The sequence below is a fragment of the Nannospalax galili genome, unplaced genomic scaffold (genome assembly GCF_000622305.1).
Source record: "Nannospalax galili isolate Female #2095 unplaced genomic scaffold, S.galili_v1.0 scaffold723, whole genome shotgun sequence".
NCBI classification, from domain to species: Eukaryota; Metazoa; Chordata; class Mammalia; order Rodentia; family Spalacidae; genus Nannospalax; species Nannospalax galili.
The window spans coordinates 102,210-129,785 of NW_008349978.1; the positions used below are offsets into that span (position 1 = coordinate 102,210).

Below are 27,576 nucleotides of genomic sequence, written 5' to 3' on the forward strand. Positions count from 1 at the left end.
AGCACGGACAACAGGACCAGAAGTAGCACAATAAGCGTAATGGTAGCCTGCCTCACAGAGGGGTGGGGTGAGGGAAATTGAAGCCATGGAGGAAAGAGGGAAGGTAACTATGAACAAGAAGTATTTGAACATGATTTGCACTTTTCATATTAAACTGTGCTGTGGGCGTAATATTTGGGTCCCTATCCCAGATCCCAAATCCATACGCTGAAGGTGATGCTTAGAGTGGGACATTTGGGAGTAATGAGGTCAGAGGGGTAGAGCCTCATGAATGGAATTGCATCCTTTTAATAAAGACGTCCCAGAGTCCCTGCCCCTTCCATTATGTGACACCACAGGGACAAGTCAGCATTTATGAACCAGGAAGCAGCTCTTACCAGATACCCTGACCTTGGACTTCCAGCCTCTGCTACTGGGGGAAATTAATCTCTGTGGTTCATAAGCCTTGCAGTTGTGGTATTGTTATACCACCTTAAGAATTCAGGTGCAGGAGGCCATGATACCACAGAGCAGAAGTAGCTTTCCTGTGGAGAGGATTGAGCGTAGAAATAAAACGTCTAGGGAGAGGTGAGGTAATGGCTCAGTTGGTAAAGCGCTTGTTTTGGCAAGCAGCAGGACCTGAGTTCAAACCCCAGAATTCACTTTAAAATGCTAGGGGAAGCAGTGAATAGCTGTAATCCCAACACTGGAGAGGGGAACACAGGCACATTCATGGGGCTCTCTAGTCAGCCACTCTAGCCTAACTGGTGAGCTTCCAACCAATTCGAAACCCTGTCTCAAAGGAGGTGAATGACATTCTTGAGGATGACATCCCATGTTGTCCTCTGGCCTCCACATGCACGAGTGTGTATACCTCTCCGAAGCACACATACATACATGCATGCACATGCATAAAAAGATTTTTTGTAAACAATGTCTGGGGAAAATGCCATCCAAAACAGCAGCATTAAGTCAACAGAGCTAGGAATGGGCACCCAGATTCAGGAGTCAATGCAGAGATTTGGTGGGGGGCAGCTCCCAGAGCATATTTGGGAGATAAAGAGACTGGGGCATACAGAGACTTGGGATGGATGTCAAAAGAAAGGCTGGAGCTGGCAAGGTGATATAATCCCAGCACTTGGGAGAATGACGTGGAAGGACAGTAAGTTCAAGGTCAGCCTGGAATACACAGTGAGACCTCACCCTTAAAGAAGCACAGCAAAGCCCCACAGGGATATGGGAGGACAGGAAAGGGACACATCTGGGGGCAGTGGTATTTAAGAAACGGATGGGAGAAAAGACAGCAAAAAGGTGATGCACAGGAACCAGGGAAAACGGGTGAAGCGTGCCTGCCCATGCATGTGACTCATTTCCTATTTGGCTGGGAAAGGAGAGCAAGGAATGGAATTTGACAGAAAACAGACTACATCAATGCTCAGTTGTGTGGTATGTATGCTCACATACTGTGGGAGTGTGCACCTGTGTGTATCCATGGATGCCAGACAAATGCCAAGGAAGGACACTGCATGTTTGCCTCTATCATTCTTCCCCTTCTTCTCTTGAGACAGAGTCTGTCACTGAGCCTGGAGCTAAGCTGGTCACAAGGAAGCCTGTCTCTGCTCTCACAGACCTGGGAATACAGGAGTGGATGTGACCAGGCCTCACTCTCTGAAAACATTGGGGGTTTAAACTCAGGTTCTCATGCTTGCAAAGCCACCACTCAGTCTGAGCCCTCTCCCTGGCCCACCTTTAAGATTATTTAGAATTTCAGGGCACAGTGGTCTTAAACCTAATGGTAAATGAACTTTGAAGATGGGTACCTTGGTTTAAGGGGCTACTGCATCTTAGTCAAAACAGGAGACTAAACTATGTTGGACTTTTTCACATTACCAACTTTAAAAAGAAGGGAAAATTTAACCTTTACATTTACCATAATTTAACCTGTTTGGGTGTTGATCCAAAGAGAAGGTTTTGGTTACACATTTAAACAACTGGAATAAATAAATGCTCAACTGGTTTTCATCTTTTAGTACCTTTGGGGGGGGTTCTAACAAATTAATAAGCACAAGAATGAGTTGCAAATTTATCTAGTTTTATTTCAAAATTCTTCTCTTATGAACTTAGAAGAAATGGGGCTTTGTCTATTCCACCAAATGTAGAAAAATTTATTACAACAAAAGGGAAGAAGGGCAGTGAGATGGCTCATTGATTAAAGGCACTGGCCACAAAGCCTTATGACCTGTTTGACCTCCAGGGCATACATGGTATAAAAAGAGAGAACCAACTCCTGCAAGCTGTCCTCTGACTTCCACATGCATACCACATATCCCCTCACACACAAAATAAATAAAATGTAATTTTTAAACATTTAGAACCAGATGGGAAGAAAGAAGAGGCAGGATCTGAGCTTATACAGACAGATAAGAATGGTAAAATCCTTAAGGCCCGCTCAATGGGAGGAACTCATGCATGGTACTATAAACACAGCCAAGTGCATATGGCTCGAGTTATCACAGACCCAAGAGAAAACCCTACTTCTGTCTATTCCCTAGATCAATTTTGTTTCTTACTGTATTCTGAATACCTATGCTTATATTCACTGACAAGTGTGCCTCTCACCACTCATCAAAGAAGTTTCTTTTTGCAACCGATGGAGACTATTACAAAGTTTCATAACTGGTAAAATGCAGAGAATAAGTGACTGTGAGGTGTCCAGCCCTAAGTGACACATCTACAATGCAACATCTGCACCTAAGGCTCAGGGAAGAGAGAAAAACTGGAAGGCACAAAGAATTTAAGAGCTAGGGACAGACAACTGCAGCTACTTAATGCAGGAATTAATGCAAAGACAATACTCATCCATGAAATTCTCCAAAATTATAATTAAAAACAAAAACAACAACAACAAAAAAAAACTGGCAAACTCAAAAGACCAAGCATCATTGGCAAGCAAGCAGTCAGATGGTTTGGTGTGAGGACAATGTTTACCAAAAAGGAGAAGTTGGTTTCTGCAACAAGCCCAATACAAGCAGATTTGTAACTGAACAATAAGCATTTCTTTACTCTACGCCTTCTTCTAATTTCCATGCATGGGAAGGTAGGCTGAGGATCAGGAACCCTACACCACCTGCACTGTGCAAAGGAAGCATGAGGTGGAGCTGGTAAGGCATGTTAATTATTGACTCCACAGCTAACCAGGGTAATGTATTCTTTTCTAAATGGGAGGCATGGCTATCACATTCGTCAGCTACTTACTCATCCCTACAATCTTTCGTTATTATTTTTAATGATCTGTAACAAATACATGATATGAAAATGACAGCTATACAGCCAGAAACCAAATGTGAATGTGGAGCATAAATGAGGCATTCTGGATAGATCCATATTTTCCTAGCTTTCCTTCTGAATCCCTCAGTGGGGCTATTGCCCATAAACTGGGCCCCCATTCAAAACCACACAAGCTGAGGCTCAGCGGACTGTTCGGTCACACTTCACCTGCGTCGTGATGTAGTGTGCAAGGTTGTGCCTGCTTTCTCTGGGACTCTGCTCTTGTACTTTTTCCCTTTGCTAAGTTTCATCTGTCTCCTTTTGCTCTAAGAAACAATGAGTTCCTCAGTCTGGTGAGTCCTTTGTCCTTCCAGTGAATCACTACACCTAGAGGTGGATGTGGAGTTCCCTGACACCCCACCAAATGCCCTGTTTGCACTTAACAAAGTTACATTAAGGCATGAGACCTGGGGCTGGGGGAGATGGCTCAGCGGGTAAAGGTATTTGCTACCAAGCCTTCTGAAGACCTGAGTTCCATCCCTAGAACCCATGGTACAAGGACAGAACCGACTTCCACAATATTAATTAACCTCAAATTTTTCAAAATGACTTCAAGACATCACTACTTTCCAAGGTCCTTTCATCTTCTAGCCAGTGGCACTTTTACGTAGGTCTTACTTATTACCTGATGAAACTAATGTTTTCCTTTCTATTTCTACAGCAAAGGCACCCCTGAGAGAGGCTCGCTTCCATGTTCCTGAAGATCCTTTTTTAGACAGGGACACACATTAGCAATGTAAAAGAGCTACTGCAGTCCAAAAAATATTTTTAGAGCTGAACAATAAGCCTTGAACTTTTGCTTAAATTAAGAGAGCTGAGCCATTAAAATGACTTCCTGAATCCATGGAAACGTGCCTTGCGTAAGAAGGGACCTGGGAAACATGAGGCGGCGAAGCTGCTAGGACGATGGGGGGCAAAGCATCTTCATCATTTCTGACGCACTTATTCCCAGACTTTAAGAGCAGAACCCTTTTCCAGGTTATTAAAACTAATCACCAGCAGTGGGAGGGAATGCATCAGACTGAAAGCCTGCTACTTGCAAGTATTTTATTATCTACTGTAGAATACTTTCCGGCAGACTTTCTTCTTCCCCAAGGGGAAAATACTCTGAGAAATTTTAATAAAAACGGGCACCGCACTTTACTGACCGCAAAGGTCTGTTTGTATTCTGCACCTGGAGGGATCAAAGTGCAGCCACAGGAGAAGATGAGGTGAAGGGAGGAGAAAGGAGACGCCTACTAATGGTTACTCGCCAACAAAAAAGGGAAGAAAAAAAAAATCCCACAACGAAGAAGTGGTTTCAGCTTTAGATAAGTTTATACGGCTGTATTGTGATATGAGGTAGGCTATCCTGGGTCATGATGTCTAGTAAATTACATGCATTAAATTATTTTTTTCTTTCATGAGTTTTTGTATGTGGCGCACATATACGCACTGATGGGCTGCCTCTTGGTGCACATGCAGAGGCCATGGGTCAAAAATGTGTGCCCTCCCCTGTTGCTCTCCATCTTGTTTTTTGAGGCAGGGCCTCCAATGACCCCACTTCCTCCAACTAGACCCCACGGGGCTGCACTTCTTAAAGGCTCCATCACTACCCAGCTGTGCCACTGGCTGGCAATCAAGCCTTTAGCTTATGGACCTTTATGATTCTGAAATAATGAGCTGAAGTGTGCTCCTCAGTGTAAGATTACTGGTAACTCTCATCAAACCCATTATAAGTTGAAAATGGGTCAAAAATACATTTAAGGACTGGGCAGATGGCTCTGTGGTCAAAGTGCTTGCTGTGTAGTGTGAAGGTCTGAGTTTGCATTGATCCCCACCATCCCTGTAAAATCCAGGCTAGGCGTGTGCATCTCTAACCCTAGTGCTGTGGGGCTGAGGACAACCTTGGATGCTGTTCTTCAGGACCCACCCACCTGGTTTTATAAGATAGGATCTCTCACTGGTTTGGAACTCTCTAAGCAGACTCAGTTGACTGGCCAGCAAACCTCTAGGATCCAACTGCCTCTACCTCCCCGCGATGGGACTGCAAGCACCCAACACTTTCTGTGGATTTTTTTTTTACAAGAATTCTGCAGATCCTGAGTCAAGCACTTTACTGAGAGCTCTCTTCCTGGTCCAGAGATATTTTTATTTAACCCACCCCACGTAAGGCACATTGCTACAACTGTCCAAGGAAACAAATTCAGCCATACTTGACCTTGCTTAGGAATACATCCATGTGCAGTGAATTCAAGCAGACTAGGGGAAACAAATCCGGAAGGGTGGGATTACCAGTAGGGGAGGGAGTTAGAAAAATGAACGGAGGGAGTGTCTCTATTGGATTGAAGTGGCTTGCTCCTTGCAAGGGAGGTAGATACCAGGATGTTTTTACATTAATGTCATTTTGTAGGTCTTAAATATCTTCGAGTAGTAAAAGTTCCATGAGAAATCCAATGGCTCGTTGATTGCTCTAGACCAGACTCAAGTACCACATCCCACATCTGGCTCTCTGAACATGCCAGTTGTTACCCATAAAGCCTATTTCCTCAACAGAGGACACATGTGTTTGGCCTTTGAATTACTTACCATGGACTACCACTTTGGTCAAAATCAAAAATGTTGCAATAGGCAAGCATGGTAGTGTATGCCTTTAATCCCGGCACTTGGGGGGCAGAGGCAGGAATATTTCTGTGAGATCAGGGAAGCTGGGGCTACAGGGAGACACTATCTGCCTCCCCCAACCGCAGAAAAAGACATTCCTAAGGTTCTTTTTTTATTTTATTATTTTTATTTTATGTGTATGCCTGTATTGCCTGCATGTAGGTAAGTGCACCCGTGTCGTGCAATGCCCACGGAGGTCAGAAGAGGCTGTCGGATTCCCTGGGACTGGAGTTGCGGACAATTGTTAGCTGCCATGTGGGTGTTGGGATTCGAACCCAGGTCTTCTACAAGAACAATCAGTGTTCTTAACCACTGAGCCATCTCTCCACCCTGACATTCTTAAATGCCTAACACCAAATTTTACTGGGGATGGGGCAGGGGTGAGTTTGGAAGTTGAATTAAGTCTCTGGAGATAACTGTAAGGTTCAAATACAATTCTCAGCCCAAGAAGGACCTCACTAGGCTAGAAGCCACCCAAGTGCTTCCACCCGCTTCCATGTCAATTATGGCTGCTCTTGAAGGTAAGCTCAATGGAATGTCCTCTGTCATGGGAAGAAATATCACATCCACATTCTAGTCCAGGAGTGAAGTGGCCCCCAAACCACTTCCTGATCACTCACTAGGGGGTGGGCTGTTCTGTTGAAGGCGTGTAGAAAATGAATGTCCTACAGAAAACTGAGTGGGTTACCTGACTCCTGGAGGTAGCGGTACACCAGGAAGTTCACCTCGTCGCTGGTAATGCTCATCTTAGCCTCACCTTGCAGCGATGAGGTCTTTGTCTTCAAGAACTGGGAGCCGCGCTCTGTGATGAAAATATCAGAAACATTGCGTTAAACACATTACCTGATTTGCCTTCTACATGTGTGCGTGCATGTATGTGGTGCTGAACCAGAACTCAGGGGCCTTGTGTACGCTAGGCAAGTGCTCCACCACTGAGCTACATCCCAGCTGTTTCCTTTTGATGATGATTAAAGAAAATAATATCCATGCTTTCATACACGTGACAGTAAGTAGTCTCATGCACATTGTATTTTGTATTTGTATTTTGTAATTATATAAAAATTTCATTTAGCTCAGTGGTACACCAATGGCATAGCAGACCAATGGTCCTGATAGTACCCCCACACATACCTACACATTAGCGATATCAATATAAATAAGTTATATACAAATAGTAACATTGTGTTTACTATTACATATAACATTAAATTATAAGTTGGTCAATTAGTATTATAATATGACTGATGTATACACATATACATGTACATATACATACATGTCTATGTATAAACTTGTCACAATCCAAAATCACCTGGAAAGAGGGTCTCAATGAGAGATTGTCTAAAATAAGGTTACCGTGGGCATATCTGTGGGTATTGTCTTGAATGCACTAATTGATGTGAGAAAACCCAGCCCACTATGGGTGGCACCATTCCCTGCGTTTGGGTCCTAGACTCTATAAAACAGGAAACAGCAAGCTGAGCACAGTCATACATGCATTCATTCTCCCTGCTCTTGACTGTGGATGTGACTAGCTGCTTCAAGATCCTGCAATGACTTCCCCTTAATGCTTGACTATATCCTGAAACTGCAATTCTCTTCTATGTTGCCTTTGTCAGAGTACAAAGAAGCAGAAATGAAATGAGGAAGGAGAGAGGGAGAGGGAGGGAAAATTATATATATATATATATGTACATATATATGTGTGTGTGTGTGTATATATCCACCTGAAATGGTTTTCCCAAAAAAAGAAAAGCTGGTGTAATTTTTAAGGTTGGGATAGAATAAGGTATAAACCATGCTATAAGGAAGTCAAATTCAGTCAATAGATAGTAGAAACAACCAACTGATATTTTTGTTTTTAAATATTTATTTTTATTGTTTTATTAGGGAGGAGGTGTGGAAGTGCAGAGCCCTCAGAAGCCAGAGGCCTTGGATCCCCTTGGAGCTGGAGCTGCCAGTGGCTGTGAGCCACCTAATGTGGTTGCTGGGCACGAAACCCGGGTCTTTGCCTTCTCTACAGCTCCCCAATTGACTTCTTATTCAGTGAAATCACATGTGCATCATGATTCACAGTGTGCTTGTCAACTAGCACACAGAACCCTGAAGGGCACTTGGGCAGATGTGGGTGATCAGGCACTAAGCACCTTCCCAGACAGAAGGTACCTGAGCAGACTGACAGTGATGTCAACCCTTCTTTGGAAGAGTAAAGGTGTGGTCCTGGGGAAATGATGAATCACACACAAAGGCCACTCTACCTACAAGGTGAGCTCCAAAAAAGGTGAGCAGGGGTGAAGCTGGGTAGTTACATATGCATCTTGATCCTATTTCTGTGTTAGAGCTCCGGGTCGAAAGGTAAAGGGAAAATAGGGGGCAAAGAGAACCAGAGGAAAAAGAATCCACAGCACCATCTGCTAAGACTGATAAATTAACCAGAAGAAAAACAAATTGTATATACACAGGAATGAGGGGGACTGGGAGGGGTGGAAATAATGCTCATGGATGAAATTCTCAAAAATAAAAAGTGGAAAAAAATAAAACTACAGAAATACCAACAAAGAAAAGCAAAGCTTATCTTCCTGTGCTGACATTAATATATTTGTGCAAACACTGCCAAGAAGATTTGATCTGAGATTTCTACTTGGTGCTTGAGGGAGGAAAAATAGACTCAGTAAGTAGCTGTAAATTCACAGTATTACCTAACAAAAATACTGTTTAAAGGGAAGAGATTAGACAACCCAAAATATGTGTAAGAACACTGAGGTCTGGGCAGACCTTCAGTGAGGCTGAATATGTTCAGAATAGTGATGAATCTCAGCCACAGGGACAGACTTATAGTCTCAGGGTCTCTCTACATCCCACATAGCTGCAAACCTCTGATTTTTATATCACCAATTTGTGATGAAAAGATAATGGAAGGGCAAAGGGCGCATCCAGTTATTAGAGGGAGGGTCAGAAAGAAAAAACATTTGAAAAGTGGTTCACACCTACAAACCCCACAACAAGCCTACCATAGTTATTACCAATACTTTCTAGGCTAGCCATGCATTCATGAAACTTTCTAAACCAGGGCTTCTGAAACACATTTTGAAGACTCATCCCCAAAACAGGAAATAAGGGGCTGGAGACATGGCTCAGTGGTTAAGAGCACATGGTGCTCTTGCAGAGGATCTGTGTTTGGTTCCCAGCAGCCTGTTACTCCAGCTCCACGGGATCTGACGCTCTCTGCTGGCATCCACAGGCACTTGAACACATGTGCATAAACACTCACACAAAAACACATACACATATGCATGATTTTTTTTTAAACATAGGAAATAATTTGTTTGACTTTTCCATGAGTTGATATCAAATCTCCATTCAACATAAAACATAATTTCACAATGTTAAACTCCAGCTACACAATCTTTTTCGGAGCAAAACTAAAAATATAAAAACACACTACAAGAACAAAAAGTACTAATTCATGACATGAGCTGTATGTTAACTACTTATTATACTTTTTATTTGAGACAGTTTCCACTATGTAACACAAATTTCTCTTGAATTCCCAATTCTCCTGTCTTAGCCTCCACAGAACTGGATCACCCCTGAGTAGCAATTACTTTTTCCACACTTGAAACTTTGTTGAAGTCCTTTGGCAAGGAGGGATGGAGATAGAAGGATTAGAACGCTGCAGTCCTAGTTTAACTTAGACCTGAGAATGTATGGATGAATTCCCTTCACCTACCACCCCCCAGCACATGCTTTTTGTTTTTGGGGGGGTTGCCCCCTCTCTCCCTCCCTTCCTGCTATGATAGTCAAGGTAATACAGCCAGATGGCCAGGGACTGAAGGGTCTGGAACAGCAGACCAAAACAAAGCCTTCCTCCTTTAACTTGTTTTCCTCTGGTATCTCGTCCCAGTAATGAAAGAGTGACCTGCACAGATCTCTGTGGCTTTGACTACTCTAGGTACATCTCCTGTTAAGTCTGTTTTTGAGGAAATGAATCCTCCAGCTTCAACTCATTGTTTCATTCTTTCCATCAAAGACCCAGACATCTGAAATGAAAGCCAAGGTAATGGATTCACTTTTTATTTGTATTTTATTTCTTGAGACAGGGGAGGGTCTCACTATATAGCCCTGGCTGGCCAGGAACTTGCTATGTAGACCAGGGTGGCCTCAAACTCACAGAGCTCTACCTTCTATCTGCCTCTCAAATGCTGGGATTAAAGGAATGTGCTACCATGTCCAGCAAGGTAACATCTTTAAATGAGTTAACCCATTCACTTTGGTTCTGAAGTGTTCCTAAATTGCAAATATGTAAACTCTACACCCTAGCTTTATTAAATCATCATTGTCAATATCCTGCCTTGTTTTCAGCCAACTCCTCTAAGAAAAGGGGAGTTCTGCGAAGAGAATGAGAAGTTCATACATACTCCCATCATACAATTATCATGCACTTACTATAATCCTACTGCAAATAAAAGTAAATACATGCATTGCCCTACTTTTGCTGTGGCCAAGAAAAATGATGGAGAAGAAGATAATGAAAATGACTCTGAACTCACTGTATTCAAGTTATGGTGTTTGGCAACATTAAGGAAATGTACAAAAACAAAACTTTCCTTTCATACATGCACGTAGCTCTGAAGCAGTTTAATAAGATGACTAGTCAATTAGAGCAAACCTTCATTAATCAAGCCCCGCCCCCATGTACTCCAAGGTATCATAGATAGGTAGCAGAGCTCCAAGGAAAGAAAGTTCTTAATAGGTAAGGAAATTTTTTTCAAGAAGACTTTAGTGTAAGGGGGCGGCTAGGGATGAAATCTAGGGTTCCACACATACTACGAAAGTGTTTCACCTCGTGATATGGATAATGCCTGGGCTTTGGGAACAAGAAAAGCTAAGAGATATTCAGGAGGGAGGGAGGGAGGGAGGGAGAGAGAGAGAGAGAGAGAGAGAGAGAAAAGACAGAGAGAGAGAGGGAGAGAGAGAAACCGAGAAAGAGACAGAGACAGAGAGAGAAAAGAGAGAGGCAGAGACAGAAAGAGACAGAGAGGAAAAGAAGGAGAAAGACAGAGAGAGAGAGAGAGAGGGAGGGAGGGAGAGAGAGAGGCGGGTTACTTTATAAAAGGGATTTTTGACATTTAATAATATACTGAATGTACCCAGGGTCTCTAGAGCACCCTCCGCGAAAAGGTTGAAAGTCAAGCTAAGGATGTCCCAGTATGCAAAAGAGACACTGCCTTTGCACCTCTCTGCCAAGAAGGCTTTTGTTGGGCAAGTGACAAGTAGCTGGGAATGCCCATGCTAGTGTGCTAGTAACTTCTTGTTAACTGCGATAAAACACCTGAGAAAAATCAGCTTAGAGGGAGGGAGATTTATTTTGGCTTATGGTTTCAGAGCTTTAACTCCAAGATCAGCTGACTTCACTGCCTTGAGCCTAGGGTGAAGCTGAAACCTCGTAAGCAGAAGGGCATGATGGAGGAAAGCTGCTTACCTAAGGGCAAGCAAGAAACAGAGAAAGATCTGCCAGGAACAAGACATACCCCCAGTGGCCTGCTTTCTCCAACCAAGTACCACCACCTAGTAGTCCATTCAGCCATGAATTCATCAGTAGGCTAAACCCACTGATGAAATTAGCACCCCACCATCCAATCACCTCTTGACAGAGCCCCCCAGTTGTGAACCAACTCTTCTACTCATGAACTTTTTATGAAGACACTTCATATTCAAAACACAACATCTAGTTACAATAGGCTGAGGGTAAATTGGGGCTACAGTACAGATCTCTACAGAGCTAACTAGAGAGGGAAGATAGAAAATGTTCCGGAAGCACAGAAGAGAGTCGTGGATGTGAGAATCGGGGAAGCAGGTGGCCACATCCCTAATGGTAGCTCCACTTAATGGCACCTTCTACTCTGGGATGGGAGGATAAAGTAGGGACTCTGTTTCCTAACCAAGGGAAGGGCTGTGGAGATCCAATGAATTTATATAAGCTCTCAAAACAGGCCCAGTAGGATAGGAAGTGCCCTCAGCTTATCAGCTACTATTTTGTTTTGCATCCCCACTTCATGTCCTCTTGTAATAACCTACAGAATCCAACAGGTGTGGCCCATATCCACATGGGTGTAGGGCCATCGAATGGCACATGGATAACCTACTACGGACCACACGGACCACACCCCTAAAAACTACGGACACTTCCCCACCCCCTCAGTAGTCATCACTGGCAACCTTGCTCAGCTCGGGATGGGGCCTCGTGATTCCCTCCCCCATCCATGCTGGAATGGTGACCGGCTGAGTCTCTCTTCTGTATGCAGCCATAGCTGTCATGAAGTTCATGAGTAAAGTGGTCCTGTCATATCCAGAAGACACAATTTTGCAGTAGTCGTCCCAAACCTCCGGGTTTTAAGAATTTTTCTATCCCTCCTGCAAGATGCTCTCAGAGCCTTGGGAAAAGGGGATGTGATATCCATATCCCATTTACGTTAGCCAGTATTTTTACCAGATAGCTGAAAATGTTCCTAACATTACTCAAAGGGGCCTCATGACTATATCAGGGAAACATACCACAGTTACACTGATCCAGGCTCTGTTCCTTCTCAATAGTTCAACACTAGTGATTATCACTCAGGCATGGAAATGCTCACAAAGCCCAACAAAGAAAGCAGCAGGAGCTGGAGGGATGGCTCAGCGGTTAGGAGGACTGGCTGCTCTTGTAGAAGACACGGGTTCAATTCCCAACATCCACATGACAGCTGACAACCATCTCCAGGGGATCCGATGCCCTCTTCTGACCTCCACGGGCACTGCATGACATGGATGTACTTTACATACATAAAATAAAATGCACATAAAATAAAGATAAAACTTAAAAAAAAGAAAGCAGCAATTAGGAAGCCCATGCTGACCATCCTGTCCCTAGCCACATATAAGAGGAAACCCAGCTCTCATTTAACACCTGACCAGTTTCTAGGACAGCATCCACTTCAGCCTGCAGTTCTGAGAGCTGCAGCGGACATTTTCCAACCCTCCTGGTTACAAATAAAACAGCATTTGCAGCATTCATAGAGCCACCTGGCCCCGAGCAGAAGGGGGAAAACAGGAGTGCCTAATCTGAGTTTATTTTCTTGCCTGACCTAGTTTCCATTACAGACACCTTCAATTAGTTGATTTGCAGTCTTTGGAGTTGGGATTATGCAAGAAAGACAGTAAGAAAATAACCTCATTGCACTTGGGAGTTGAATCTCAGTCTCCTCCCCTACCCAAAAGAAAAACTGAAGTGAACTAAGGCCACTAGAAATAATTCAACATAAATAATAATTTCGAGTTAGAGCCATCAAGAAATTAGAAACATTACTTCTACTGTTTTCTACAACATTGAGGTTGCAGAGGCTTCCATTCTTTTGCAAAGCAGGTTAAGATTCAGTTCCTCCAGACCTCATAAGTGTTTATCTATTATTATTTTAGGTGTTCTTACAGTATTTAATAGCCCATTATTCTTGGGAAAATAAAAGGATTGCTCAAAATTAACAAGATCTTAATTGCTATTTAATTATCTTAAAATATGGAAACCAGAGATGCCATGGTCCGTGAAAGCTAGCCAGTGCAGCTATTAAGGATAGAGAGTGCAATTTCATTTTTGGCCACAAGAGAGGGACCTTGTCCTGCAATGGGGAACACGGCACAAAGAGCACTCAAGTTTCAGTGCCATCCCTGGATGGCAAAAGTTCTTTTTCCGGTTTGTCCCATGATGCAAAGAAGTTTTACAAGCATGACAAGCAGCCCGTATCTCTAGGGGAGGTAAGAAGTGTGCCTCCTGCTGCTCTTTATGCTGGAAGACTCCATTGACGCAAAGAAATTATTTACAGGAGACTGAGGTATTAAGGTCTTGTTTCCCTAAGGACTAAGGAGAGCCAGCCAGCCAGGGCAGCTGGAAAATGGTCTCAAAGGACCCCCTTCATCAAGAAGACAGAATGGGGAGTGGATTTGATCCAAGCACATAATACACATGTATGAATACTAAGTCTTAAAAAAACAAAACAAAACAAAAAAACTTTCTTAACTCTCTGTGGACTTGGTCTGTGCAGCTCTCACGTCCCTGGCAACTCTCTCTGTAACGTCTTTTTCTAAACTGAGTTTATCATCATTTCACAGTGGGTAACTATTTAAGATAAAACTTCTAACATGCATTAAGATTTACACAGAAAGCACCTTCTGGGCATCTGCATGGGGAGCAGCTTACTCGAAGAAGGAAAGAGGCTTGTTCCACCGCTCTGCACATCTTTTCTTTCCACCTACAATTAATGAAGCCCAAAGTGCAGTCTATTGACCAAAGATAGTGATTTAAAAATTGATAAGCACATATGGGAAGTGTCTTGCTGCTGTAAAAATGATTTTAGAAAGCAACATATTACATACATACTGCATGCTTGCTAAGAATGAGGCACATGTGGGAGTGCTTTACTTCATGTATCTCACTTATCTAGCATAAATATGGTCACAACTCCTATTACCATCATACAAGTTAGGGAAATGAAGGCCTAGAAGCTGCATTATAGCCTGGTGAGAAGGGAATTAAAGTTGTTTAGCATTAAATACAGTACTCGTAACATAATTAAAATTTCCAAGCTCTGCAGTTATGAAGAGATGCTGATCACAAACTGGAAGCATTTATACTTTCAATATGAAGTGCCTCACCCTGCCCCCATAGGCTCAGGTATTTGAATACTTGGTTCCTAGGTGTTGGCCCTGTCTGGGGAGGTTGTGGAACCACTGGGAGGGGAAGGAGGAAAGTAGATACAGCTCAATATCCAGTGCTGCTCAGGTTTGTTTTGTTTTCTGATCCTCCAAAAGCCACAGGCTCCCTGCTCTAGCCCCACCACTGTGCTTTCTGGGCCATGATGCCTTGTTCCTGCTGATCTGGGAGCCAAAATAAACCTCTCCTAACTTTTTTTTCAGCTAGGTGCCCCCTGGCTCACAACAAGACATCCGCTGCCTGGTATGGCTGGGATACAATCTCAGTATATCCCCTAAGGTTCATGTACTCTCAGTGTGGTCCTTGTGATGATGGGCCCTTGAGAGGTGGGACCAAGTGAGAAGTCACAGACCATCCCCTTCCCATCTCCCTGGCTTCCTGTTTCATGATGTAATCCCTCTTGCACACACTCCCATCACTGTGGTGTAATTGCCATGAGGTCAGACAGGTAAAAGGCCCTCACCTGAGCTAGGCATATGCTATCTGGATTTTCAAACTCTGTGACAGTGAACAAAAACTGCTTTTCTTCTGTCTTCTCCCATTCCCCAATCCCTTTGTAAGTAGCCAGCCTCAGGCATTTCCTTACGGCAACAAAAACAGGCTAAGACCTTGACCCTTGAGCTCCCTCTGTCTTTTCTGCTCTACTGCAGTGAGAGACTTTGTCTCAAAGACTGTGGAGAAGCAGTAGAGGAAGGCACCGGACACCGACCTCCAGCCTCCACTTGAGCCTGTGTACCTGGGCAAGTGCAACCCCAAACACATATTCACACCTGCATACAACACACACACATACACATGCGTGCACTTGTGCATGTGTGCAATCAATAGAAAAAGTGTGTGTGTGGTGGAAATTTTTGTTTCTTTCATATGCACACATGGGGAATAGACCCTCCAAATGCATTCACACCCATATCTGGGGTAGCGTTATATTGGATTTGCTTACATCTTTCTGTGTGTGTTTTGTATTTTCCATTTTCTACTCTCAGCATGAACTGTTTTCATATTTATGAGAACATAATTAAGGGGCTAGAGAGATAGCTCCGTGATTAAGAGCACTTTCAACTCTTATAGAGGACCCCAGTTTGGTGCCCAGTCCCCACATGACAGCTCACAATATCTGTGACTCCAGTTACAGGGGATCTGAGACCCTCTTCTGACTTCCTCAGGCACTGTATGCACATGGTACACTTAGACACATGCAGGCAAAACACTCAAAGACCTAAAGCAAAGAGAGAATGGGGGGGGGGTGCTGTAACTATTAAGGCCCACATCCAAGGAGCTATTTCCTCTACCTATGCTTCATCTCCTAAAGTTTCCAGGTTCCCAAAACAGCACCACCAGCTGGGGCTGGGGACCAGGTTTTCAAACCCATGAGCCTGTTGGGGGCATTCGCATCATAACATCTGAAGAGCCTCACATTTATATCTCACGCAGGGATATTAAGTTTTGTGATTAAGCGTTCAGCAGCTTAAAATTCCATAGACTAATAACATTCTTGTGCTTTTGTTTTATTGTTTGTTCGTTGAGACAGGATCTTGTTATAGACACCAGGCTGGTCTCAAACCTTGGATTTTCCTACCTCAGCCTCTTGAGTGCACCATGGTATGTAGTTCAAGACATTTATTTTGTGTATGGTATCTGTGTGGCGTATATGTGTATCTACACGTTTGGACATGTGGAGACCAGAGGTCAACACTGGATATCTGTCTCTTATTGCTCGCTACCATACTTTTTTGAGACAAGGCCTCTCCCTGAACCTGGAACTTGCTGTTTTGGCTACACTGGTTGGCTAACGAGCCCCTGCGATCCACCAGTCTCCTCCTATCTCCAGCACCGGGGTTATAAGTAAGCACCACTGTACTCAATGTTTACATTGGTATTAGGGATCAAAACCCAGTATTTATGCTTATGAAACAAGCACGTTACCCCTTGCGCCATTTTTCCAACTTAAAGACTGATAATATCTGAAAAGTAAAATACTGCCAACAGCAGCAGTAAGCAGCTCCCTCAGTCTCAGCACTAATACCAGCTAATTCACCATAAGATACTCATACCACGGGCCTTGGAGGGGAGCTCATGTGGGCCTTGTGGAGCCTATCGCTGAGAGCAGCGATTTTGTCTTCAACTCAAAAGTTTACAGGTGGAAAACAGCTGTCTTTTTTTAAGGTCAGCAAAGCACAGCCAACATCAGAGTCTATACGTACAATTTAACTAGTGATCAGCATCTTCAATTTATATGCATTTGGCGTGTATTACTTTTAAACTACAATGGTAGAGCTGAATCGCTGCAATGCAGATTTCCTGACTCACAAAGCATAAACCATTAGAAGATGTCTGCTGACTACTATGGATTGGATACGGTTTGAGTGTGTGCACGGTTCAGGTGTTAGGACCAGTATGGTAGAGGAATTTAAGACACAAAGCCTACTAAGGTTAGACAGGTCCGAACCTCCTCTCTGACTTCCAGACTTCTGATGTAATGCCCCTTGTACTCATCCCCACCAACGCATCGACCTCATGGTCATTATCATGAGGTCAGTACAGCTAAGGCGGCCCTCATATGAGCCAGCCCTATGCTGTTTGGACTTTCAAACTCTAAAACTGTGATCTAAACAAACTTCCATTTTAAGTAGCCAGGTTCAGACAGTTCCTGATACTAACAAAAAATAGATTATACAATGACCCCTGGTCTCTCACGATCTTTCCTACTCTACTGTAGGTTTTCCTGTTTCTCCATCAGAGAACAACTACTCTGCCCCTTCCTGCCTGACAGTGTTTACAGTGATATCTGTATACGAACATTCTCACAAATATAACCACATACTTCAACAAGAGATCTGAGAAAATATCAGCATAGGGAATGTGATCACTGTGTACTCAATTCAATGATACCAAGTTTATGTTTCCTATATACGATACCCAATCAAAACACTGAGGAAAAAAAAATTCCCCTATCCCATCTTTTCTATAACCATTTAAAATATGGTTCAAAAGTTCCAAAAATATTGACCATTTCTCAGTAATCTGGAGTTCACCGATTTGGCTAAACTAAGTGGCCAACTAGATCCATGGGTCCCTGTCTCCACATTCCTCCCCCAGCTCTGGGTTTACAGATCCAGGTGCCGCTCTGGCTTTTACATGGGTTCTTTCATCTGAACTCCAGTCCTTATGCTTTACCTGAGCCATCAGGAAAGCTTTGCCATGCATGGTGGCACATGCCTTTAGTCCCAGCACTTAGGAGGCAGAGGCAGGTGAGTTTGTGGACAGCTTGGTATACATAGTGAGTTCCAGGCCAGGCAGGGCTACACAGTGAGACCCTGTCTCAAAACAACAATAACAACAACAACAACAACAACAACAACAAACCAAGAGAACTTGAAGAAAGAAAAAAAACATTCTGGGTCTTTGGCAGTCAGAATTACTAAAAAAGCATTAAAAATGAGCCACAACATACAAAAATATGCAAATACAAAAGGTCTAAACTTCAATGCATCGAAGGCTCTTTTTTTCCCCTACAGTGCTGGGGATGAAGCCTAGGGCCTCACGCATGTTACACAGTGTGCTCCAGCTGACCCTCACCCCTAACACCAAGGTAAGCACTCCACTCCACACTGTCAGTTTTATTCTTAGCAGGGTATTTCAAGTCAAAGCCTGTGCACACACCACAGTTTGCTGTTCGGCAAACCCTGAAGATCACTAAACTTATGCAGGGTAACTCATGTAAGTTTTTACCAATTTTCAAGGTTATCCAGCAAGCCAATTTGCAGATAGACACAAATCACATTCACAAACTAATGAAGCAAAGAATTCACATGTAGAAGCCGAGTAAAAGCCATATACTCATGTACCAGAACCTAGTATCAAATTCAGCTTAAGTGTAGCTCATAATGTTGACAAAGATTCTTTTCATGTGTCAGCTTGTTATTCTAAGACTTAAAAGTCTATTTTAGCTCATCTAAGATCCTAAACTCTTAGAAGGCAGTAAAAGGCAAGAACTGATCCCACAAGTTCCTACTGAGTTCCTGGTGTCCCATTTTCCCTCCTTCAATTTCAGCAGACAGAAAGACGTGGAACTTCCTTCTAAATTATAATTTGAAAACACGTGCTAAGCTTTGCAGAACATAAGCCTGCTTCTCAAATGGACTTCAGGCAGAAGGGCAAGGACCCAACCGAATGGGGCTGCTTACCGTCACAATGAGTTCATGTGTAGACTTCCAGAGCAGTGGGCCTCCCAGCATCCGATCATACACACCACACTGCAAGGCGTCCAAGAGCACCAGAACCGGACTGGAGAGACAGAAAGACTTGACGGTAAAAAGTCAACCCATGGGGGTGTATTCACTTCTCACCCCTCCCATTCATTTAGGTTTCTTTTTCATTCTAACTCAAATTTAATGCATTTTATTGAGTCAACATTTTTGTCTTTGTTTTTAAGATGAAGATACAGGAGGCAAAGAGAATAAAAACAATGGATTAAAATAGCTGATGAGGCATTATTCTGCATGTAGAAAGTCTAGAAGGGGCTCAAACATGATAAAATTACTATTAGCTCAGATACAGCTGTGGCTATTATTTCAGGGTAAATTAATGTCTGATGTACAGACTTTTGTTTCAGGATAGTACTTCATGCAACTGAGAAGCTGTGCACACCCTCATGTAAAGACATCACAGTGAAGTTCAGGAACATGTCAGCCATCGAAGCACTAACATTTACAGTAATCCCATCACACCCACATGTGTCCACATGCCTGCTCATGCACTATGCTTGCAAAACCAACATTTATTTCTTTGGCTTCCCTAAAAGCAAAGGCATCAACATCTTTATTCTTCTGGTTCCCTAGGTACAAGAGATGAAACTAAGAGCCTTGAAGGAGCTAGGGCAGAGCTTTAACAGTGAGCCACAGCTCATCCCAAAAGTAACCTTTCAAATGCTGATTTTAGGAACTGACATTTTGAAGAGGTCTGCCTGAATTGATTTCCTTTTTTTTAAAAAAACTATTTATTTATTTATTTATCTATTTATTTATTGTGTGTACGCCTGCATGCATGTAAGAGTGTGTGCACTTGCACATATGGTGGCCAGGGGACAATTTTCAGAAGTCTGTTCTCCCCTTCCACCACGTGTGTTTCAGGGATTGAAATCAGGTCCTCAGGCTTGGTGGCAAGCATCTTTACCCTGTGAGCCATTTCACTGGCCCCTGAGTTGATTTTGAAAAATCTAGGCTCCCAGCTGATGAAAACATCATCCTTTACATCACATCAAATTGCTTTTATTTTTCAGTAACTAGGAATATAAACAAACCAATAAGCAATTACTTAACAAGATATACTTCCGGCCTTATAAAATGTCTTTAGTTGTAAATGAATCCAGCTTCTAGTTTAAACTATCCAAAATCATTGGAAAATTCAAGAACCAAGGAAATTACTATTTCCGGCATTTTGAAGTTCTTATTCAACCATCTTGAGCAAAAGTTAAAAATTTGGGTAACCTCTTCAGAGGATGATGTGATAAAAATAGGAGGGTAGGAATTGGCTAGGCAGTTAAGGTAAAAAGACCCCAAAGAAAAGTAAGTCAAAATGTCCTTGGGCCTCTTAGCAACATACTCTGTTCCAAAGGCCAAAAATGTCAAAAGTATTTGGGAGCTTGTATCTAATCCTTAAAAGATTTTAGGGTTACCTCTTCAGAGGGGGGAATGTTAGAGGATCCAAAAGCCCCATAAAAATAAATAAATAAAAGAAGAAACAGTACATGAACTTTCAGAAAAAAAGTAATGAAGAGATATGGGAGGAGTTAGAGGGGAGGCAGTGGACATGGATTTGATCAAAACACCTTATATGCATGTATGAAATTCTCAATAAATTATTTATTTTAAGAAAAAAGTTGAGGTTTACTGTAACTCAAATCCATAAGTGAAGTTGTGATGAAAGGCGTTTCTTACTGATTTTATAAGGACCTCATAAAATATTTTCAGGAAATTCAAGCAAATTGTTCCTACTGAGTCATGTTTATAGCTTTGCTGTTTAAAGGAAGCAAATGAAAGAGATTTGACAGGAAAGGTCACAGACCTCTACATTTCATTCCAACATAAAAAAAGAAGAAATCCTAAGGATGTTGGAGATAAAAATAACCAGCATAAAAAAAGAAACACAAAATTCACCTACAAACTCTTTGAATAAAAATTAAAATGCACCAAACCATAGTGAACCAGGTACAAAGGAATATCAATTTAGCTTATAAAACAAAAATAAACTTAGTTACAAAACATACATGGGGAGGTGGAGAGATGGCTCAGTAGTTAAGAGCATTGGCTGCTCTTGTAACTCACAACTGTTCATAACTATAGTTCAAGGGAATCCAGTCCCCCTCTTCTGTCCACAGCAGGTATTGCACACACATGGCACACATACATATATACATTCAAGCAAGCACTCACACACATAAAATAAAAATAAATCTTTTTTTAAAAGAGAAAAATGCACTGGAAATGAAAAAGGGTAAGACTATTAAAGAATGTTGAAGGGGAAGTGGAGGGCTCTTTACAGGATGAGTTGTAAATTATCAGGGTGGGGGGATAAGCCTTATGATGAAATAGCTAAATGCTATAAAGTATCAAAATATGAGCAGCTGTCACCCCAATGAGCTCCAAGCTGCCTTCAAATTAAAACATTAAACTCCATCATAATTAAATAAGCAATTAATATACCAACAGTTCTTCTTACAAGCTGTTCAGAAAAAAACTTCAGCATCAAATTCTTATTTTCCTTGGTCCAAAACAGATGGTAATTCACAAATTAGAGTTTTAAAACTAAAGACTATCTTTTATATATGTTGTGAAACTCTGTAAGCTTAATTAACTTATCATCTGTGTGTAATCAACACCAAAAAATGGGAATTATGACTTTGGTTAATTAATAACATTTCATCTGATTATGCAACATGTCCAAAAATAATTAGTTCATTGCCAAAAACAATAAATTAAAAAGAGACATCAGTCCTTATAATGCCTGCTTTTTTGTTTGTTTTCCTATGATTAGCACCTAAAATAGAAATATCATCAATAATTTGTTCTCTCGGGCCTTGAAAGATGGCTGAATAGGTAAAGTGCCTGCTGTATAAACGTGAAGACCTGAATTCAGACTCCTAGAACCCATATAAAAAACTGGGCATGACAGTACGTATCAGTAGCCTCAGACTAGGGGATGGAGACCAGCAAATCCACAGAGCTCACTGGTCCGACAGCCGAGTCAGTCAGCAAGCTCCAGGTTCAGTGAAAGACCCTGTATTAAAATAAGATGGGGTTAGCAAGGTGACTCAGCAGGTAAAGGTGCCTGTCATCAAGTCTGATGACCTAAATCTGATCCCTGAGCCGCAAAAGGGGGAAGGAGAGAACAGACTCCAGAAAGCTGTCCTCTGACTTTCACACATACCCCATGGTGCGTGCACCTGGCACGCACAGACATACACTCACACAAGGGGGAAGGAGAGAACAGACTCCAGAAAGCTGTCCTCTGACTTTCACACATACCCCATGGTGCGTGCACTTGGCACGCACAGACGTACACTCACACAAGGGGAAAGGAGAGAACAGACTCCAGAAAGCTGTCCTCTGACTTTCACACATACCCCATGGTGCGTGCACTTGGCACGCACAGACATACACTCACACAAGGACAGAAGTGTAGTTCAAAACAATGTAAGGTGGAACAATAGAGAAAGATACCAGACATTGACCTCTGGCCTCCATATACTTGTGAGTACGCACATGCTTGTGCAGTCTTGCATAACCCTATGAATACATATATATGCCAAACACACATACATATATATATAAGCACACAATAAAACTGCTGCTGTCAAGAAAGTTCACATAAGGCCCAGTGTGCTGGCATACGCCTTTAATCTCAGCACTTGGCAGAGACAGGTGGATCTCTCCAGAGTTCCAGGCCAGCTGGGGCTTCAAGGAGACTGTCTCAAAAACAAGAAAAAGAAAAAAAGGAGAAGAAAGAAAGTTAGAAAGAAAGAAAAATGAAAACTAGGGCTGGAAAAATGGCTCAGTGGTTAAGAGCATGGCTACTCTTGCAGAGGATCCAGATGCAGTACCCACCACCCATATGGCAGCTAAGAACCGTCCCAAACTCCAGTTCCAGGTGATGCCCTCTTCTGAACTCCACGGACATTAAACATATGTGGTATACTTACATACGTTCAGGCAAGACATTGATACATAAAACATTTTTAAGAAATATTCTAAAAAAGAATTAAGCACTATAATCAAATAAAATACAAAATAACTTATGAGTGTGTAATTCACTGATCCTCCTTCCCTATCCATCTGTCTGTGTCTTTTAGTCATGCTGGAGACCCCAAGTGTTCTGAGATGTTACTGCAGATGGCATTTATACACAGGTGGGAAGTCACATACAGTCAGCTCTTTGCCTTTAAAACACTAGTCGAAGAAACTGGAGATGTACTCAACTGAGCACTTGCCTAGCACACAGGAAAATCTTAGGTTGCATGCCCAGTACTGCCTAACTGGGTATGGTGATGCATGCCTATGATCACAGGAATTGGGAGGTGGAAGCAGGAAGATACAGAGTTCAGGGTCTTCAGAGAGACCCTGTCTGGAAAAATAAATGTAAATAAATAAAACACTGGCCAATTCAATCCTTCAGATCTCTTACCAACCCTTCTTAAAAGGCTGTCTGCCTTTGAACCTTTACCTAAGGAAAATAATGCATCTTCTTAATGAAACAACTGTAATTTTTATGCTTACTCTGTTCCCTATGCAGAACACAGAATTATGGGGTCATAAGCTGTTTCCCTACCTTCCTTTCACCTCCAGGGTATCCTCTATTTCCTTCTATCAAGTTATTCACAGCATAAGTTTTACCCTGTCCTCCTTAATAGAAGGACAAATCCCATCTTCCCTGCTGATGTGCAGTCTAGGTTGGGCACACGGTATATAAATAATATGATCTTCATGAACAATTGAAGAACAATGAATGATGCAGCATATATGTAACACCCAGAACATTAGAGTATCTGGCTACACACCTGAACACTGTAATTCCAAACTCTTTCTACAACATTCATAGCTTTGTGATGTCTGTCTGTATTGCAAAATACCAGAAGGAAGTGTAATATTTTCACAAGGATATTGGAGTTCAGAAATATTTCTTTTGAATTTTTCATGTGTGTGTTTGGTACTGGGTATGGAATGTAGGAACTTGCATATGCTAAGCAAGTACACTAGCACTGAGCTATATCCCCTGTCCTGTTTTATTTTAAGACAGTATGTGGCAGAATTAATGTCCGAGGCTAACCTTAAAGTTGCAATTCTGCCTCATCCTCTCCAATGCTGCTATTAGAAAAGAACCCAACACCTTGCACATAGCAGCCAATTACTCTGCCATAGGAGTATCAATAAGCCCCATTTGTTTAACTGGCCAAGACTATAAAATCACTAGTCTACCTGTTGGAGAACCTACTTTGCCAGTCTCACTGGTCAATTACCTGGTGACAGAACCACTCCTAGGAAGGCAGGTTCACTTCAAGTTATGCTAAATAGATGGGCAGAATACCTGGTGTGTTAATGAGGTAACAAATACTTCCTGCCTGGAACTAGCTGCAGCTCGCAAAACTTCCAGCAGCCACAGTCATGTAGGTCTCCATAAGTCTGTCTGCTTTCCAAAAGCTAATTTCTCCTCTTCTTCCTCATGTCTTTCTTACTAACCATGCTTTCGTTAAGGCTTCGGGCTGCCCCTAGCACCTTGTATTTCTTCACTTTTTCACTAAAAGCGTCCCTTTCCCAGCCATGTGGCTGCCACTCAGCCACGTGCCTGACCTCCATGCAGGTTAGCCACGTGTCTGACCTCCATGCAGGCTCTAAACCTGCATGGCTTCATGGATTTCTTTCTTTCTTCCCACCATTCACCTCCTCAAGGCAGCTGCCAAGATGACCAGCTCGCCTGCCCTGAGGATTTGTCTTTAAGAGTCTAATAAAATTGTAAAAGCTTCCATTTGGGTCCATTCTTAAATTCTTTTATGAATGAGACTAAGAACCCTCTAGGGGGACCCACTTTCTCCCCGTTTCACTACCACCGGACTACAGGTAGATCCCCAGTTCTCTCAATGGTTTTTAAAATCTTAATTTGAGGAGGGCGTGCTAGGATTGAAACCAGGGCCTGCTGTGTGGCACTATTTTCAGGGAACTGTGAACAAGTGTCTACTCACCCCAAACAGCAAACTAATGACAGACCAAAGGAAAGTAAAGGTACTACCAAAATCAGCTTGGCGTTTTTTTTCTGGATTTTGGGGGGGGGTCCTTACAGGAAATGTGGGTAGGGGTTACTTACAGGAGCAGAAATGACACAAATACTGCTGCAACAACAAAAGCTCAGCCCAACATGGGTGATGACTGGAAGCCTGGAGCACACTCCACAACTTGCAGGCAGCTTAACAGGTTGAAAAGTGTCTCTTCTAGGGGCGCAGTTAGTCTGAGCCGCTTCCTGGCAGCTTGGCTGGTCTCAGCCTTTGCCAGATGGCTTGACTCGGCTCTGTTTCTTCCTTGTCTCTGTCTCTTCCAGGCAGCAGAGCTGGTCTGAGCCCCTTGCAAGAGACTCAAGTGTCTGAGAGCTGTCCTTACTGCTTACTTCTGCATGAAGAGGAGGGGCCTACTGAATCTCCTCAGTTTCAGGGACTTCCTCAAGCAGTGAGGTGTTTACTTCCTGAGATTAAGGAGCTTCCCTGCAGGCTGGAATGTTTCCCTTCCCTTTGGAAGGTCTTGTATCTTAATGAACCTCCCTCCAGGATGGAATGTTTTGTATACACATCGCTAGAACACCCTGTCTCTTAAGGTATTTCCCTCCAAAATGAAGGTTTTATCCTAGAGGAAACAGGGACATAACAGTGCCTCATACATGTTAAGTGCATGCATGCCCTGTCAACTGAGCTGAACTCCAAGTTCCTGTCATTCTGGCACCACATTTCCAGGCATAAGCACAAATTAGCAATAGTGGTTTCAGGATTGTAAATGAGCATTCGTTCTATGCCCCTGAGGTGACATCTCACTACACTGCTCTATTTGAGCACACATGACCAGCATTTACAGTCAGTTACTTTTCCATCCTTTAATTCTTCATGCAATTACTGTTCCACAGGGTGGAGACGTCACAGGGATCTAGGCAAACATTCTGTTATAAGCTGTCTTTGCTCCCACTTAGATGCAAACCCTGTTCATTACTTTTCAGTGCTTTAGGGCACCTCTATGGATTTGAGAAATAAGCACTCTAAAGAATTGTTAGTTTTATTTATTTAGTTTATGGGGGTGTCATATGTAGTCTAGGCTGGACTTGAATCAATAATCTTCCAGTCTCAGCCCTCCGGGTGCTGGGGCTACAGGCCCAGAACTAGAGGGGTTTTAGCTAAGCACTGGAATGAGAGGTCAGCTCGGGGACCACTGGTGAGTGCTGGGATGAGGTGAGGGCCGAGACCACAGGTGAGCACAGATACCAGAGAGGAGCACTGGGACTTCAGGTGAAGGTACTGGGACCATAGACAAGTACTGAGGTTACAGGCATGTAACAGCTCACACAGCCCACCAGCAGCCCAGGTGGAACATTTTCTTTTCCTGTGTGTGTGTGTGTGTGTGTGTGTGTGTGTACGTGCCCATTGTGTGGAGAACAAAGGTGAATGCTGGGTGCCTTCCTGGATCACTGACTACTTCACTTAATGGGGCAGAGTCTCTCACTGAAGTCAGAGCTCACAGATTCAGCTAGACAGCTTGCTCTAGAGACCTGCCTCTGGGACTATAGTCAACCATCACTCCTACCATGCTTTCATGGAAGTTCTGGGAATCTGAACTCTAGTCCTCAAGCTAAGCAGCAAGAGCTTTATCCACTGAACCATGTCCCAGTCCATAGAATTTTTAAGCTGCACATAAGAAATGATGATCCTAAGCAATGAATGATTCCTTTTATTGCTTTTAAATTTTAAAAAAAATGTTTCTCAAAAGCAGTCATTTTGGGAATTATATTCTTTGCGTATGAGAACAGCATTAGCAATTTAAAGACTCTTAAAGACGATGTCAAATTTCAAAATATTTTCATCACAAAAGGAATTCCTGCCTTCAAGATTCATTTACCCTAAATCAACAAGAACATCACAATTCCAGCTCCATCTCACTAAATACACTCCTGCATCCTTGGCAATTGTTCTGTAGTTTTAGTCAGGGTAAAATAAAGTCACTTAACATTAAATTAATCATTTTGAAAGTGTGCAGTCTGGCAGCATTTAGTACCATCCCATCTTAAGGAACTACCAACCACATCAAGTTCCAAAACACTTTCACCATTCAAAAGGAAAAGATTCTATCTATTAGCAGTCACTCGCCACTTTCTCCTCTGTGGGGTACTGCACCTGCCAGCTGGATGCCTGTGGGCATGGATTTGCCTGTGTAGAAGATTTCACATAAATGTAAATCAGGGTGTGTGACCTTCTGTGTATAGCTTCATTCAGTGAGCATACTTCCAACATTCAGCATTTTGCAGCATGGATTTGTAGTTCATTCCTTTTTATTGGCTGAGTACTACTCTATAGTGCCAATAATCAGCCTTGTTTATCCATTGGGCAGTATAGACACTAGATAATTGTGATTAATGTAGAAAATGCATGTATATTTGAAGACCTATTTCCCATTACTAGGAGTCCCTGGTGAAGCATGGAAATGTCTTACATAGTTTTTAGCCTCCCTTACGTAAACCTACCCTTACCCAAGGATGAAAGCTTACAGTGCTGTAGTAGCAAGGTGAGGTGGCATGACCTGGGACCTTGGGAAGAAGGCAGATGCTGTGGTTCCAGCAAGCAAAGCAACCAGCTTAGACAG

At 42.6% G+C, this 27,576-nt stretch overlaps 1 protein-coding gene across 12 annotated transcripts in view; it reads right to left on the reverse strand.

Annotated features, from left to right (window-relative positions):
- Positions 1 to 27,576, reverse strand: part of Tbl1x (transducin beta like 1 X-linked) — a 209,761-nt gene that overhangs the window by 27,583 nt on the left and 154,602 nt on the right. For 8 of the 12 annotated variants that reach the window (XM_017801682.2, XM_029570449.1, XM_029570445.1 and 5 more), the window contains 2 exons: positions 18,880 to 18,979; positions 6,638 to 6,751 (listed from right to left, as the gene is read on the reverse strand). In XM_017801682.2, coding sequence (XP_017657171.1) covers positions 6,638 to 6,695 — 58 coding nt within the window. In that variant the 5' untranslated portion in view covers positions 6,696 to 6,751; positions 18,880 to 18,979. Of the gene's footprint in view, positions 1 to 6,637; positions 6,752 to 12,504; positions 12,716 to 18,879; positions 18,980 to 27,576 lie in introns of those variants that run through there. The other 4 variants (XM_029570452.1, XM_029570451.1, XM_017801684.2 and 1 more) reach the window with 2 other exon arrangements.